This window comes from Mytilus trossulus, chromosome 11, assembly GCF_036588685.1.
Source record: "Mytilus trossulus isolate FHL-02 chromosome 11, PNRI_Mtr1.1.1.hap1, whole genome shotgun sequence".
Taxonomy (NCBI): domain Eukaryota; kingdom Metazoa; phylum Mollusca; class Bivalvia; order Mytilida; family Mytilidae; genus Mytilus; species Mytilus trossulus.
Window position 1 is genome coordinate 28,490,339 of NC_086383.1, and position 18,114 is coordinate 28,508,452.

The window sequence follows — 18,114 nt, forward strand, 5'->3', positions numbered from 1 at the left end:
TCTCTTTTCCTTACTGGCTATTCTATGGTCAGTTCTTCCTAATCTTATCATTTCTACATTACCCTGTCATTTGGATTAAGTGTTTCCAGGACTGAGATGGCAGCTTCTTTGGCTATCTGCAGTAATGTCTTAGAATTATGAGTGTCACTCATGGATCCAGATTTATCAATAACAACCACTACATCTTTCTGAACAGGGGTTGCCGTGGAAACATAAAATGGTCTAAATTAAAAATATTAAATGGTATTATAAATATTATATCTTTCTAAATTTTTCAAGTTGTAGATGAATCTATATAAGAGGGTAGGAATGGTATCCCACATGACAGTAAAATATTAGTTAAAATAAAATTAAGGGAGACAAATCCTAAAACTTATGTGAGTCAAAAGCAGATTCAGACTTTTTTATGTCAGAATGTTCAAAATCTAATGCATTCTGGGTAATATTTTCAAAGTGTACACCAAAGCATTGTAATTGGTTAAAAATGCTTAACAATTGAAATTCAATCAATGAAATGAAGTTAATTTCATTTTTTGGGGTATAAACCAATAAAAAACAGTCCTTTATATTTTGAAAGAGCCAATTGCTAGAATAATTGTTTCAATTGATCAATAATTTAATTACCTGAATCTTGGATCATAATTGGAACAATCATTTAGTTTAAAGGAAGGATAGTTCAAAAATGTTCCATCTTCCTTCCCAAAGTACTGCCATTTTAGGTTTGGATTACGATTATGGTTATCTTTCATCACTTCTTGTATTTTAGTTGTTGGGAATGTCCGTTCTGGTGGGGAATATGATGATATTGTAACACAGGCTTGGTTCATGTTAACCTATCATTGAAATAAGAAAATAACAGATCAATCTTGAATCAATGTTGGATATGGTTGATAGGGTGAGAGTCTCAGTTTCAGAATATTAGAACTTCCCTTCAAAAAATATTTTCTTTACATTTGATATGTTATTTAACACTCAAAAGTAATTATACATGTTATATGAAAACTTTAAATTCTGTAGAAAAAAACACTAAGATATCACTGGAAATTTTAAATCAGTGTGCTAACAAAATGTAAACCTAGACACAAGAGGTAGATTTATGGGAGCGAACAACTTGTGACAAGGTCCTCACCCCGCCTTAAGGTGGTACCCAACACTACAGGGAGATAACTCTGTAAAAATGATCTAAATGTTTTAATCACTTTGTATTGTTAAGGAAAAATATTAATATATATTAATGATGAAAATTAGTGATTGTCAGACTGCTATAATATAACCAATGATTTTTTTCTGATAAAATGGTAAGTTCAATTTTTTTGAATTTTTTTTCAAAGGTTCAAAATAAACATTTTAGGAAAATTAAACAAGCCAAACTCATACCTGCCAACTGTCACTATTTGCGGTGGATTTCCCCCATGGAGGCTCCCAAATTGAAATTTTGAAAGAGCAATTTTGTCCACAAGTCTCAACAAAACAATTAATTTTATAATGACTATACTAAGGCTTATAAAAGTATGAAGAAGCCAAAAAACACCATTAAAATGTATTTGAAGGCCCCCTTGAAGGTTTTTTTAGGACTATGGCAGCAATCTTGCACGCAAAAACCCCATGGGCATTTTGAAAAGTTGGCAGGTATGCTGAAACTAATATAGGTCTAGGGGTTAGGTACCATCCTTAAGTGCTACATGTATGTTTAATCCATAGACATTTTACATATCTCACTTTAAATGTCGCCTACTTTCCCCACCCCCTCCCCCAAACACCACCAATATTTGAGAGTCCTGGTTTTGCAGCTAGACACTTAGTAACTATCTATCAAGTTGTAAATATTATGTTGTATATATATGTCACACAAATATAAAAAAGAAGATGTGGTATGATTGCCAATGAAACAACTGTCCACAAGAGACTAAAATGACATAGACAACAACAACTATAGGTCACAGCACAGCCTTCAACAATTAGTAAAGCCCAAACCTTTGTTCTGAATTGACTGTTGTTAGTTAGTCCTGTTGCATGACAGCATTGAGGTATTGATGTAAAACTTGGAAAACTGTTTATGTCCTCTTCAACAGCTTGTTTAATTCTCATCAAAGCTTGAATAGGTCCATCAAACTTGGTACCCAAAGAAGCTGAAATCTACAATATATAAAACACTTGTATTATTACAATGAAGTACATAATATATGACTTCAACGAAATAGCACAATTTCTCATTGAAACAGGTTGTTAACTGTTTTTACAAACATAATAAAATGTTATAAATTAGTATGCTTATAAATAAAACACTATACATTTGTATGTGTATGTGCATCAGTAACAGACTAAACGACCTAGTTTCCATCTGTAAAACTTATTTTCAGGGATACTTTATTGACTAAGACATGTTTCTCAATATTTTGCAGCAGTCTGTTTCATGATTTTCTAATTTTCTTGATGCATTTCTATAAACAAATATTCAAATTTCACTTAAATCACAACAATTTATGTTCATGTTATTTCTGTTTTCCCAATTGTGGGGAAAAATAAAAAAAATAGTTGGTATACAGTTTTTTGTAAGACATATGTAAGAGCCAGTCTTTTTAAGAATTGCTCAATTTAGAAGATATAAAAAAAAAACATGGCAGAGACCTGTTGACCTACATGTAACCTTCCCATTTTAGAGTAAAAATTAAAAGAAGTCCACCCTTAATCTAAGTTAATCTCATCCTGGGTTACTAATAGTAGGTCAATTGTTTCTTTGTGTCTGGTCATTTGAGAAATTTCAAAGTTAAAATAAACTTGTGGTTAAAAGATAGCAAAAAGAGTTAGTTCCCCTTAATTGTTTGTTTCTAATGCATTTTAACCAAATTATATCTTGAAATACCAGAACAGGTAATCAAGAAAACAATTATTATATATGTTTGATATAAATCAAGCATTATGTTACCGGTAACATTTAAAAAAGACAGGTATAAGGTTTGTGTAAATATCATTATGTAAAAAATCTACAAGAAAATCTGTATTTTGGTGACATAAATCATTTTTTGTTAAAAATCATATGTCTTATAATATCATTATTTGTTTCTGTATGTACCATTGTATCAATATAGTGGGGTTTTTTTCAGAATAAAATAAAGTATAAATAAACAGGTTTTTGATTGTCAAGTTTTCAGCACTGCCTATAATTAGTCTCAGGCTGATCTTGTCAGACTATTTTAGATTACCTCTGTTACCAGTCCTTCTCCATCCAATAATGAGTTTGTGTAACGTAGACTGTTATAATGTTCCTGAATAAAAATAAAAATATAATTGAGTGTTAATAAGAAAAAAAAACAGTACAAAGGAGTAAGGGCTATAATGGCCTAAAATGGCCCCAGATTTACAAGATAATAAAAGTTCTAACAGAGCAGATTTTTCTCCATAAATTATTAGAATATGAGTCAATGACTTGAAAAAAATGTTTTTATTTAACAAAAAAAGGTTCAATAACGTCACAATGGTAGGTGCAAATGACGTCATAATTGGGAAATAAGCAAAAATACAGAAATTTGGATGTTTTTTCTAAATTTTGACCACTGCACCATGCTCACTCAATTTGCAACAATAACAAATTTTAGCATTTTGACAAGTTCATACATATCAAATTTCGGATAAAAAATCTTTTTGGTGCAAGGTTGGTGCGATAGTTTATTTTATATTTTTCATTGCCAAGGGGAGCAATAAAAAGCAGGAGAGCCGTGGTGTAGTGGTTAGTGCATCGGACTACTAACACAAAGGTTCCTGGTTCGATTCCCGTTTGGGATGAAAATTTCAGGAACTCAATTTTCGGCTCTCCCTTGACACCATTTGGGAGTATGGTCTTGAGGAAACGATGATAGTCCGTCGGAAGGGGACGATAAATGGCTGCCCCGTGTTAAGAGAGAGCCATATCTCTTGCACGTTAAAGAAACCCTTGAAGATTTCGAAAAAGAGTAGGCTAATGCCGCTACAAGGCAGCACTCGCACCCGCAAAGTGGAGAGGGATTAATATAAGTTGCAAAACTTGTTTCCCAATCCACTCTAAATAAATATGTTTAAACTAATAAAAAGCTGAAATATGACGTCCAAATTGACCATAATTCATTTGACAAAGTTTAGTTTATACATTCTTATGCCTATAGGAACTTTATTTTTTTGTTTATGAATGTACCGTGTATTCCTAATATTATTTTCGTAAGTATATCTAGTTAAATGTCTTAAAAAAAAATACAAAACCAATGAACTACATATTGGAAGGGTCGAGTCAATAACATTTTTGATGACATTTTTTTTTAATTATGAAATTTTAGATAGACCTTCAATACAGTATCAATAATTAATCTATACATTTCTTATGTTTCTGCTAACTATCAATTCAAAATCTGGTGTTTGTATGGGGCAATCTTCTTCGGGATTTAAAAAGATTAGTTTCCTTTAATTTACATAATTGGCAAGAAACCCGAAATTTATTTTGAAAATGAAACTACAATGTGCCTATATTCCAATGGGTGTGTCTTTGTTGATAATGAGCATAGAGAAAGAGCAAGTTCTATAAAATTTGATGGAAAGAGAACGGAAACAACATAAGGTAGACTATCCATATATCAGTATATATACATGTATATATAATTTTGGATAGTTGAACTCGTTTCCCATGCATAGAAATAAGTGCATGAAGTCTGTTACCCTTATACAGGTTATGTTTTGAATAGTTTTATAATCATGTGTATAAATAAAGTGTAATTTAAAAAATTTTGTTATGCCCCATTTGTCGGCCTGTGTGTCTGTTTGTCTGTTCGTCCGATCGTCCTTGTGTCTCGCTTCAGGTTTAAGTTTACGGTCAAGGTAGTTTAACCTGACATCAGACTCAGACTTCTTCTGAACTAAGTTTTATTGTGCCTATTGTTGTGTGGTTTTTTTTTCTACTTTGGCTAGAGGTAAAGGGAGAGGGGGTTTAAGATTTCAAAATAACATTTTTAAGCCCGCCGATTTTTGCGCCTGTCCCAATTAAAGATTCTCTGGCCTGTGTAAGTCTTGCGATTTGGGCATCCATGTACTAAAGATATATTCTTGTTTTCAACTATTTTGACGTAATATATATATTGTATAATGATATTGTCATGATAATCAAAGACCAAGGTCATACGACACTATGGTTAGTGAAGGCGAAAGATAAACTATAAAAAAGAAGATGGGGTATGATTGCCAATGAGACAGCTGTCCACAAGTGACCAAAATGACACAGACTAGTCACAGTGACAAGCACTACAATAAAACAAATATATATATAATGAATATAGAAAAAATTTAAGAGTACAGATTTGTTTGAGATACAAAATGTAGTAGCATGTACAAGTTTTGCAATGCTAATAGAATGATATGGTTATTAATCTGGACATCTGAAATATATAATAAGAATAAGATGAATTTCGAAAAAATCAACCTAACGATCCTCTATATATGTATAGATGGGGGTGGGGATGTACTTTAACACTTAATTGATAGGGGTATACATGTCACTGTTTTGTTACCTCACCCAGATTACATTTTAAAAAAATATATACGTTTTCATATATATATATATTGCGTAGGAAAAAAGTTACCTTTGCCATATTGATTTAGTTTCATGTGGTTTTATGTAAAAGAGGAATACTTAAGTGTCAAAAGAGAAAAATTGGTTGACAAAGACACAGCGGGAACACCAAACAAGTTGACAGTCAATGAAGTTATGGGAACTTTATTGTCCTTATCTTATATCTGATAGTTTTCTTAACTTTTCACTTATTTTAAGCTTAAAAAGGTGAACTATTTCAGAGGCACGTCCTATCTCCTTGTTTATAGAAGTGGCCCCTCCAATCCCAACCCCTACCTAAAACATCACTACTGTAATGGAAATACGCCGACATTTAAAACACCATTTAATGCATGTGTCTGTATCTATTTATTTTTATATCATAAGTATTAAGATTTCTTAGCGCTATATATGTGTTCTTGTCTTTGTATTATTCTTCTTGTCGCTGATAAGTGAGACCACACCCAACACTAGATGCACAATCTGTATATATATATCAGCAATAACCGGTGTTTTCTTTTGTTTGTTGATGTTTCAATAATGCTTTCCCCCTTAACATTTACTTTGGAGTCTGTTACTTTTTACAATTTGCATCTCAAACTGCCATGCTGTTGCAACATATTTAAAATTAAACCTGGTAAAATAGAAAACTTATTGCGGTTGCCATGGGCACAGATGTGTTGCTAGGGAGAAACAACAGTGAATTTGGCAAAAATGTGCATTTAATTATGTAATACTTAAATAGTGTACATGTGTAAAGTTCACTACATGCTAAACAGGTTTAATATCAAATATAGATAAATTAAAGCTGTATAATAATCATATTTGATGAGTTTAACTCCACCATTATATATTGGTTGCTAGGCAACAGAATAAACAAGCTAGTCCCAAAATTCAATTATTTTCTCAAGGTCTATGGTAAAGACTTACAACATGACCAATTAAATAAAATTTGGGGTTTGGGCCAAAAATGGCCCTTATAGCCCCTATAGTCCTTTATTTTAAAAAATATAATGCTAAACATGCTAAATTTTACAAATATTTCAGCAAACTTAATTCTTAAAATTAATATTTGGCACTGCTGTGTGATCAAGTATTGACGGATCAAATATTATTTCTAGTTTATCCTGCATAATGATCATCTGATCACAGACGCTTGATGAACTTTAATAATGCAGGGATATAGGTGATCCCCTCTAATTGGTTAATGAAGTCACGAAGGACATAACTCGGAAGAGGTGTATTGTATCTTAATTGGTAAATCCATACAGTCTGCACCAAAAAAATGTTCAACTATTAATCTGAAGACCCATATTTTGCCATTCTTCTTACATGTCTTAGGTGCCTGAGACAACAAAGTTTGGCAAATACTTGCTAAAGTCTAAATAAAATTTTACTAGTCCAGGGAATCGGATAAGTGGCCAACGGTGCAGGCTGTCCATATGTACTTTACCTGTTTACTTTGTGGTTTTGCTGCAGTCTGTGCATAAAAGCCTATAGAACATTTGTACTAAAATCTAATACATCATTCTTAATCCACCCTGTTAACAATGAAACAGATTCATCAACATACCTGTATTTTATTAACTCCTAACGCGTTATTGGCTATGTCTGTAAGAACCTGTGAAAAGCTACCTCCATCAACATTTACCGCATGGCTGACACTACTTATGCACACTAATATAGACAAGTATTTTGTCAGGTATAAAGCACTAATTTTCATTATGTCTATGAGTAGCTGACTGATTTATCTAAAAATAAATATAATAACAATCTTATTTAAAAAAAAATCAACAAATACAAAATGAAGAAAATGTTATTAACATTTCAAATGCCAATTTAGGGAATAACAATGCTGTATATTTTATGACGAGTTGCCTCGACTACAGTTGGTGATTCGACAGGCGTATAAGCAGTTTTAATGGCAACTTGTTGCAGAAACGGTAAAATAGATATTTGGGACCATTAAATCAAATTGAAGGGGACAACTTTTTAACTACAGTACTGTTAATCTGATTCTAATGCATTACAAACAGAAATAAAATGTTAGAGCTTGGAAAAGTGTGCAAAAATCTTAAATACAAATTAAAAACTGTGAGTATATATTACTTTATGAATGATTTTGCCCTATAGTCATGATAGTGTTCCCAACCCACAATATTGAATAAAGAGGCCGTTTCAACAATGTCCCCATTCAAAGGCATTGATTGTCCCACCCCATCCCCCCTTTTTTCTGGATATGGCCACCACTTAGATTAAATTGTACATTTGTGCTGCTATCTAACAAAATTTTAAATTCTACCAAAAACTTCAAATAATCAACTGTAATTATTTGACTTTATTCAATTCTTTTTCTTACTATTTAAACTATTTTGTCCCTATGTAGGTCGTTTTCAAAAAATGTCGAATTTTCAGTACACCCATGCTAACTTTTTTATTTCTAATGGAAATTTCAGTTGTAATGGTTTAAATGAAAGCTTGTCGGATTTGTGAATCAGAACAGTAATAATAAACACACCTTGCATCTATTTTGATAAGATTAAACTGCATTTAAGACCCATTTTGGGGGTATTTGTCTGCGTACAGTGTCAGAAAAACACATTTCAAATGATTTTTTTGCGATTAACTGATCGCCTTGATATCTACAAAAGGGACTTTTTAAGAACGTTAAATATTACTCTAACGAAAATTCGTAGCTTCTATATCATTGTATGTAACATATTATCTACAAACTAAATTGTATCTGCGTACAGGAGGTTCATGTCTTTCCTGTTACCGCTACTTAAATCAGCCGTGAAATTATTCTCCCTATGAATATTGAATCAGTCAGTGTTGATTTCAAAAGTGCAAAGTAATCTTTACATTTAAAACGCCTCGTTTCTTGAACGACAGTGTAGAGAAAAGAAATTTCAAGACATTTAGTGAAAAAAATAGAGAGTATGCTGTTACCATCAATTTTGATTAAATACACCAACAGTATATTTGTAAAAAGTGCAATAACGTGTTGGAAACCAAATTCACAATAGAAAAACATAATCACTTCACCAAAGGGAGTAGTTATTTCACAACAGCAATCAAAAACGAAGAAATTTGTCTATCCTGTTATGTCTATCCTGTTACCATGGTTGCTATGGTTACAGTTAACAACATAGACAATTGTAGACAAAAACGTCGTTAATTTTTTTATCTTAACATATAGGTGCAAAACGAATGAAATATTTCGTTGTTTGAAGTCATCTTAAGGTTATAACGTCTTAATCTTCCCAATTAAGCATTCGCAGGTGCAATACTGATATCGGTAACAGGATAGACAAAAAGGTAACACGATAGACTTTTATATAGTAATATATCAGAAACGTACGTTCCTGTTACCAATGAAATATAGAGAAAAGTAAACTAACTTATGAGGGATTTACTTGATGTTGGGCTTATTTGAAAGGGTGAAAAAATGACGAACAATATAAATTGCTATCTTAGACTTGCATTACTGGTGGTAATTTTTACAACCTTTGAAAACCAATTTTTAGAGGCATTTTTCAGTACAACCTGGAAAATTGGCAAATAATCTATTATATTACAGAGTGAATATATATAGAAGTTTATTCTCTTGAAAACCATCTAATTGTCTACGTAAAACAAGCTTAACATTTTATCTAAACCTTTTCTTAATAACCCAAAATTTCTTTTGAAAATGGTAACAGGATAGACAAAATAATGTACCACTGATCAAAAAATGTTTCAACATATTCTTGTATGACATCATTAAGATTGCATCTTTTAATATGTTGTTCTTAAAGTACTGTTTGTTATGATTTGCTTATGTAGAGGATTGTTAGAATTTATAAGTAACTTTTAATATTTTTTTCAATTTCAAAATTCGACATTTTTTTAAAATGACCCATATTTGTCTTCTTCTCTTTAGTTTCCATGTTGCTAATTAGCAAATGATTAGTGAATACTGATAACTAACAGCACACGTACATCTTTAAAATGAGAACCTCATGCCCTAAACATGCTAAATAAACAAATTTTAGCCTGGAACATGTACAACGTAAAAAGTCCATGTATGAACCTATATACCTGTAGCTCACAGGCACTTGTTTCTATCCATAGGAGTAAATATACGTTGATAGTGGTTCTTCCAATGGATAGAAACAAGTGCCTGTGCTGTAGCTCCAGAAGGCACACTGTCACTGACTGAGTGACACCCCCCCCCCCTTTTTTTCCCCTTTAAATCAACCTATGTATATATTATATAAACAATATAAATACAAACCCTTATCTCGGTCTGTTGATATGTCGCAATGAATGAACGTTCTTTCTCAATGATTTGGAAATTTCCATGTTGTTTGACAAGTGCGATGAACAAACCGGATACGTAAAAACATGCAAAAAGTTATTTGTAAACAATTTTTCCACGACAGGCTCCAGTAAGTAATGGAAAATAACTCCGTCAAGCTTTTCAGATGTCTTCTCAGGAATGGCTTTTAAAACGCAATACCTGATCATATTTTACGCCAGGTGCTCGCGGTCTCAGGTATAGAAAATGATGATATTAAAGTACATTGTCAAATCTTACATGCATGTCGATAAGATATTTAAACAAGTTTATGAAAATTATGTTCGGTTAAGAAATCAAAGTACTGACATACTGTCTACTCGATGTGCTCCCAGTCTCCGCCGCGGATATATATAGAAAACCACTTGATAAAGTAAAGTTGCAAATCTTACATGCAAACATCGATAAGACAAAAAAAATCTTACGAAAATTTTTTCGAGCTGATAAATAAAACAAGGTACTGACACACTGTAATCCTCGGGAAATCGCGATACCGGTCTACTCGTATAATCCAATGTGTTTTTGTTTTATTTTCATATAGGAGTTGCATTGTGTCCATCTGTGTCCGCCTGTATAGTCACTTAAGAGATAACTGTATTGTATTTGAAGCTTATTAGGAGAGAGAAAAAAATAAGACTTTTGCTCTTTTTGCAGCTCTAATGACTGATACTTTTAATGTGTTGCATGGTAGAGGGAGAGCATTTCTTTTACTTTTTTTCTTGGGTAATGGACATAAAATTATGAAATGGTAAACATTTTTATGATAGATTGTTTATTTTACTTTAAAGTGTTTTTCATCCTCCAGCAAGTGCATAAGTTTAAATATATTCTATCCTTTCTGTGAATCTTATAATAGCGACCCCTGTGATTTCTTTACCAAGAATAAATACCATGGGAGTCGAGCTGTTTTGCCAATATGAATGCGCTTTGAAGTTAAGGATCTATATTTTCAGAATTTGGTCTTGCTAGGTAAGATAAAGACTATGAAAAAAATAAAATGTTCGAGGAGGAGTTTTTCTTGTTTTGCCCGGAATGCCATGTTTGATGCGGTTTTACTGGTACCCAGCAAAAATTTACAAAAAATAATGTTAACTTTTTTGAATGGAGTTGTATCAATAAACGAAAGTTTTTTTCTATAATTTCAATCAGTTCTAACTTAATATCTTAAATCTGTATCTTGTTTTATACAGCAATCCATAGACTAGTGGAGATCTCTGAGCTATTGTGATTCAAGGGTTAAGTTTGGTAGTTTTGGGTAACAACAAATCACTATCATACATTGAGTAAACCTAGACAAGTCTGAATCCATGTTAATAGAAAATAGAAGGTTTATATTAAAATATGCTGGGATTGGTCTTCTTCGGTCCCGACTGATGTTTCATTTACTGTTATCTGTTATTGTCCCTTTTCAATTCTTTGTTATCTGTTTTAAGCCATATCAATTTGCTGCTTTGCTGTTATTGGCACCATCTTGCCCCCTCATTATAGTTAGCATGCATTTTGTGTCCGGACACATGGACACAACAATAAATTACAAATATTGAAAAATTAATAGTAATTCAGTTTAAATGCTTGATTTCATACAAATGACCAAATGACAAATGATACAAATGAAAATTCAATTAGATTCAATTTTCTTAAATATAAATTATACTGTAAATTCGTTTTTCATTGTGTATAGGCACCGGACACATCCACATAGAACACTAAAGGCAATACTAATATTTAATATTCAAATCTTTCCTTGATAAAGGTGTGCAATATTCAAGATATATAGAGTGAACTAATCGTCAATATAATACAATACTATACTCTTATATGAAGTATGTGAAAGGACAAACTTGTGTTGACTAAATTCTTGAAAATTTTACTCTAATGAACTTAAAATACACAATGCGCAGGCGCACGTACAATTTATTAGTCCAGGGTATAGAGAAACCACTTGAAGGTTTAGATCCGACTTTCAAATTGGTCTTCATGACTATTGATAATAAAATCGAATGGCAATGCAAGTATTTCAAAGTAAGAATATATATTATATTCCTAGATAATTATCAGAATCTATAGAATGACAGAACAAAATAGTACTAAATTTCATTGACTCCCAAAAACCATTTGACAGTGTAATTAGATAATATATCTGGGACATCCTAGGAGCCTATGGAGTACCATCAACATTAGCCAAGCTGATAAACATATTCTACGACAAGTATGAAAGTAGACTGTATTGCACAATGGACAGCTTTCTGATTGGTTCTCGGTGTATACAAGCGTCAGACAAGGATGCGTAATCTCTCCTTTTCTCTTCTTAATAGTTGTTGACTGGTGTATGAGATCAACCTTAGGAAATGGAAACACTGGAATAAGATGGACAATGAACTCCTTTCTGTAAGATTTAGACTACTTTAGAATACTATGTCAAACAAACTTGGCCTCAACCTAAACATCGAGAAAACGAAAGTCATGTCAATCAAAGACCAATCAAAATATAATTCCAATACAGATTAGATCCTTAAAAATCGAGGAAATAGAAAACTTGTCATTCCTAGGCAGTGTAATAAGCAGTGATAATGGGACCACCAAATTAAGACATCAAAGCAAGACTGAGTAAAGCTAGAACATCCTCCTGTCAACTCAGACCAATCTGGAAATCGTCATCCCTTGCCAGAAACAAAAAAATAAAAATCTACAACAGTAATTCCTTCAATAATGAATTCTTCTCTGTCCGATCAGGTACTTCGGATGGAAATTTTTCAAGCCAAAATTCAAATGTACGAACGATCCAAATTACAGTTCGGTTCCCATTTCCACAAATATATTTTAGATAATTGGAAACGTTACTTAGATGACTGTTTTATATTGTGGACTTCAAGTCAAGAAAAATTAAATGAATTTAAAAATTTAATCAATGATATCAACAAATTATTCAGTTCACTATGGAATTTAGCGATAAACAATTACCTTTTCTGGATATCATGATAATTAAAAAAGATACAGAAATTGAAACCGATATTTACTTTAAACCCACAGACTCTAAACAATACTTACTTTTCAATTCTTGTCACCCAAAACACACAAGAACAAACATACCGTTCAATTTGGCGAGAAGAATTTGTACTATTGTCTCCAGTATTGAATTGAGAAATAAAAGACTCGAAGAACTTAACGAAATACTATTAGAGAGAAAATATCCAAAAACTTTGATCAATAATGGAATAAAAGGTGCAAAGGCTATAAATATTCAAGAACTAAGAAGACCGAAAAACACAGTAATTGATACGAATCAAATTTTACCATACGTCTCATCATATAACCCTAGAAATACAGAGGCGTATACCGTAATATATCAAAAGGTACCAACTTTGATGAAAGATCAAAGAATGAAAAGAGCCCTTGCTACACAGAAAATAATTAAGAGTAAAAGACAGTCAAAATCCTTGAAGAAATTACTCACCAGCGCGAAATTAAGCAAAGATGATACAATTCCTACTGTAAAAAAATGCGGACGTTCAAGTTGCGGTAATTGTCAATATATTATGGAAGGACAAACATATGAATTTAAATCAGGAGAGATTTTCACTTTCAAAAACTCTTTCACGTGTGCATCAAGCAATTTGATTTATGTCATCAAATGTAATGGGTGTAAAACAAAATTTATTGGACAAACAGGAAACCCTTTTACGGAAAAGATTTACTGTTCACCGACAACAAATCCGACATAAAGAAATTAGGATGATTAACGTAAGTGAACACCTGGATTTATGCGCTAGCAGCAAATCACCCAAATACTATGTTTTCCCATTTTACCAATGTGACGACCAAATCACCGAAGAAATGAGAATCAACAAAGAAAATATGTTTATACAAAAGTACAAACCAAGCCTAAACAGATAAGACGTTACTTTTGTAAGGGTTACGTCCCTTTAATGCATTGTTACAAACTTAGTATCGTGACGTTACGTTACCGTTAGTTACATTCATCCATGATTATCACAAAGATGTGAAACCGGTTGGAGAAAAATGTAGAGAATTAAGGACTTTAAGAGCATTTCGAAATTTAATTTTATTTATATATATATATATATATATATCCATAGTCTGCACTTTCTACAACCATTTATGGAAGACAAGGGTGGATTACATTTGTGTTTATAGCTAGCTTAACCTCCCACTTGTATGACAGTTAATGTCTATGTAAAGGCAATAGTATTATACCGCTGCTCGAAAGTCATAAATCGATTGAGAAAAAACAAATCCCGGTTACAAACTATAACTGAGGGAAACACATTAAATATAAGGGGAGAACAACGACACAACAGAAACACTAAGTGTGTCCTTTTTTTATAATATGTATGTTGCAGTATTGAAAAGGGAAAAGTAACATATTTCTTTCATTGATTTTGCTATTTGAATATTTTCAATGCATGTTCTTGTGATGGCGACTATTTGGCGTTCTCAAAGGACAAGGTATGAAAAGTACTTTTTTTACTTGTGTTTTGTTATAAGACAACATAATTATGTACAGCTGGTCATAAAGACGTCTAAATATAGTTGATTAATTCATTTTTGCAACATATTTGTAAATAATAACTTTGATTATGAATTTGCGTGATATTTAAAATTTGTTAAAAAGTAGAAAATACATGATATATTTTTTGGCCTTTATTAAGTTTAAATTGAGTCAATATAAGTATAATCTTTATTTTTTCTTATTTGGAGGCATCTCAATAAAAACTAAATACTATATATATATATAAAATTGAGGAAGGAAATGTTGAATGTGTCAAAACTTCCTGACCATAGAGCAGACAACAACCGAAGGCTACCAATGGGTCTTCAATAAAGCGAGAATTATTTTATTTTTTTCCATTTCTAAGCTTCATATTTGTTTTTTGGTATGTAGATTTATTACAAAGGAGCAACGACTGGCGTCAATAATATGAACCAACACACAATAAATTGAATTGTGTAAAAATGTTAAAAAAAACCTGTTCCGATAAAGACGTCAAACGCTTTTTGTCATAAATTATCCGACAAATTTAACAAAAAATAGGTTATATCAAGGTAGCGACTGACGTTGAATAAATAGATATTGGGCTAAATATCAAAATACTACTTTTTGATAAATATTCCTAAAGTAATGAACATAGAGAAGTTCTCGCTCGGACACACACTCCATACTCTAGTATAATATAAGAGCAAAACCATTAAGCATAAACCTATAGCATTATAGAGAGAGAGCCGATAGCCCAGAAAAAATGGTGGACCCCATATTATATTAACAAAATATACATAAATCATGAGTAGCAATGCGCAGTAAATTATCTTTCATTTAAGAAGTCAATAGGAAAATTAGTAAATTGTGTACAAAATTATGTTGCTTTGTCATCAACGGTCCCGCTGGCCAACAAAAAACCCGTGTCCTAACCCAAATGCTCGAAATACCGTCTTGACAGTTATAAGTGGAATGTATATAAAGTAAGTATACTATATGAGATAAGTAATACTAACATTAACGGTACCAATTTTCCTGCACCAGAGGCGCATTTGCACAAAACACGTCTCTTCAGTGATGATCATGGCCAAAATATTTGAAATCCAAAGATTATATGAAAGATGAAGAGCAAAAATCCAAAGGTCCAAAAAGTATATCCAAATCCGTGAAAGGAATAATAAGTTACTCTTTAGTAGAATGTTTAGTTCCTACTTAACAGAAATTAAAATAACAATTTGATTGAAAATGAACTTTAGTTCACTATTGTCGAGTCTCAGCTAGAAGTTACCAACAAGGGAAAATATTCCTACTTAATATTGATATCACGTGACATTTATACATCACCGTTATTTAAGTAATTTTCCAACATAATATCAAAACGTTGGAAATTTTTAGTACAAGGGTATACAAAATGGAAACAAAACTATAAAATTCTCTTGTGGCTGAATCACGAATCAGGTTCTTCCTGAACCAAGAACGCCCATTGTCAAAACACAATACCGGGATGTACGTTTTCTGTGAAAGTACACCTTCTATCAATAATTACTTGCACTTTGGAAACCTTTCAAGTACATCCTCCTTCAATCCATTCTTTAATTCTATTAATACAATAGAATATATATCATTTGATTGTCATTAAGATGACTGTCCTTCAGAAACTACCTGTTCAGAATTTAAGCATGTGTAGGTCACTGTCCGACAGTTTAAAGTCTGCACAGGCGATACCATTTAGTACATGCATTACCTAATAAAATAACCCGTAAAATATCTTAAAATTTCAATGAATTGATCTAAGTTTTGTCCCAAAAATAGCATAGCCAAATGTATACAACTGGGTATATTAACATGACCGAAGTAGATTTTGTTTCCTGTTTGTGACACATCCCTTACATCAGTATATATTTGTCTGCAAAATTTGTTGAAAAATTACAATTTCTAGTGTTCATTAGAACAATGTATATGTTGCAGTAACGAAAAGGTGCATTTTACCTTTAAAATTTGTAAAGATTGAATAATTTTCAATGCATGAACTTGACATGACGACCCAATGAGGTTATCACATGTCATAGCTTGTTTGTGTTGACTGGTACCTGTACTTCGGTCTTTGATTCTGAATATATCTCTCTGTTTTAAACTGCAATTTTAGTACCAAATAAAGTATACTTTGAAAACTCGTTTATTTTACTTGCGTTTTGTTATAAGACAAGCTAATTATGTACATCTGGTCTTAACGACGTCTGAACATAGTTGATTAATTCATTTTTGCAACATATTTGTAAATAATAACGTTGATTATGAATTTGCGTAATATTTAAAATTTGTTAAAAAGTAGAAAATACTGGATATATTTTCTGGCCTTAATTTAGTATAAATTGAGTAAATATAAGTATCAACTTTAATTTTTCTTATTTCGAGGCATCTCAATAAATACTAAATACTATATATATATAGCATTATAAAGAGAGAGCCGATAGCCCAACAAAAATGGTGGACCCCATATTATATTAACACAATATACATAAATCATGAGTAGCAATGCACAATAAGTTATCTTTTATTTAAGAATTCAATAGGATAATTAGTAAATAGTGTACAAAATTAAATTATGTTGCTTTGTCATCAACGGTCCCGCCGGCCAACAAAAACCAACAAAAACGATATACCTTGATCAACCCTCATGTAAACTGCAATCAAAAGACTATATTTTAAATAAAGTGTAACATGTTGGAAACCTGTGTCTAAACCCCAATGCTCGAAATACTGTCTTGACAGTTATAAGTGTAAGTATAAAGTAAGTATACTCTATGAGATAAGTAATAATAACATTAACGGTACCAATTTCCTACACCAACGCATTTGAACAATACATGTCTCTTCAGTGATGCTCGTGGCCAAAATATTGAAATCAGAAGCTTATATAAAAGATGAAAAACAAAAATCCAAAGGTCCAAAAATTATAGTCAAAATCCGTGAAAGGAATAATAAGTTACTCTTTAGTAGAATGTCTAGTTCCTACTTAACAGAAATTAGAATAACAGTTTGATTGAAAATGAACTTTATTTCACTATTGTCGAGTCTCAGCTAAAAGTTACCAACAAGGGAATATATTCCCGCTTAATATTGATATCACGTGATATGTATACGTCACCGTTATTTGAGTAATTTTCCAACATAATATCAAAACGTTGTTTCTGCACCAAGAACGCCCATTGTCAAAACACAATAACGGGATGTACATTACTGTGAAAGTACACCTACTATCAATAACATCTTGCACCTTTGAAACCTTTCAAGTACATCCTGTTTCAATCAATTCCTTAATTCTATTAAAATTAATAGAAAATATTATTTGATTGTCATTTAGATGACTTTGTTTGTGTTGACTGCTATCTGCACTTCGGTTTTTGATTCTGAATATATCCCTCTGTTATAGACTGCACTTCAAATAAACTGAAAGCAGTAACTCAAATATAAAGACAAATTGAAACATTATACTTGCCAACACAGCTGAAGCATTTCCAAACAAAAATCCTACCTAACACTCTACCCTTCCAAAATGTGTTAGTTTAGCCATCATGCCATCATGGAGTTAAATGAAAGACAGACATACCATTGTATTGTAATTCGTTTTTTAATTTGCATTGCATTCACACAGGATATCCGTCTTAGGTAATTGATTCATAATCACATATAACAATTATTTCGTTGAAT

At 31.9% G+C, this 18,114-nt stretch overlaps 1 protein-coding gene and 1 long non-coding RNA gene across 2 annotated transcripts in view; both read right to left on the reverse strand.

Annotated features, from left to right (window-relative positions):
• Window positions 1-2,655, reverse strand: part of LOC134689921 (VWFA and cache domain-containing protein 1-like) — a 30,988-nt gene extending 28,333 nt beyond the window's left edge. Inside the window, exons 1-4 of the mRNA XM_063549886.1 lie at window positions 2,641-2,655; window positions 1,975-2,136; window positions 625-833; window positions 63-222 (exon numbers count right to left, since the gene is read on the reverse strand). Coding sequence (XP_063405956.1) covers window positions 63-222; window positions 625-833; window positions 1,975-2,136; window positions 2,641-2,655 — 546 coding nt within the window. The remainder of the gene's footprint in view (window positions 1-62; window positions 223-624; window positions 834-1,974; window positions 2,137-2,640) is intronic.
• Window positions 2,656-3,203: 548 nt separating this feature from the next.
• LOC134689640 (uncharacterized) lies at window positions 3,204-10,079 on the reverse strand. The gene is made up of 3 exons (XR_010101884.1): window positions 9,846-10,079; window positions 7,143-7,320; window positions 3,204-3,266 (listed from the first exon to the last, which is right to left on the reverse strand). It is a non-coding gene; the product is annotated as an uncharacterized LOC134689640 (long non-coding RNA).
• Window positions 10,080-18,114: the final 8,035 nt, after the last annotated feature.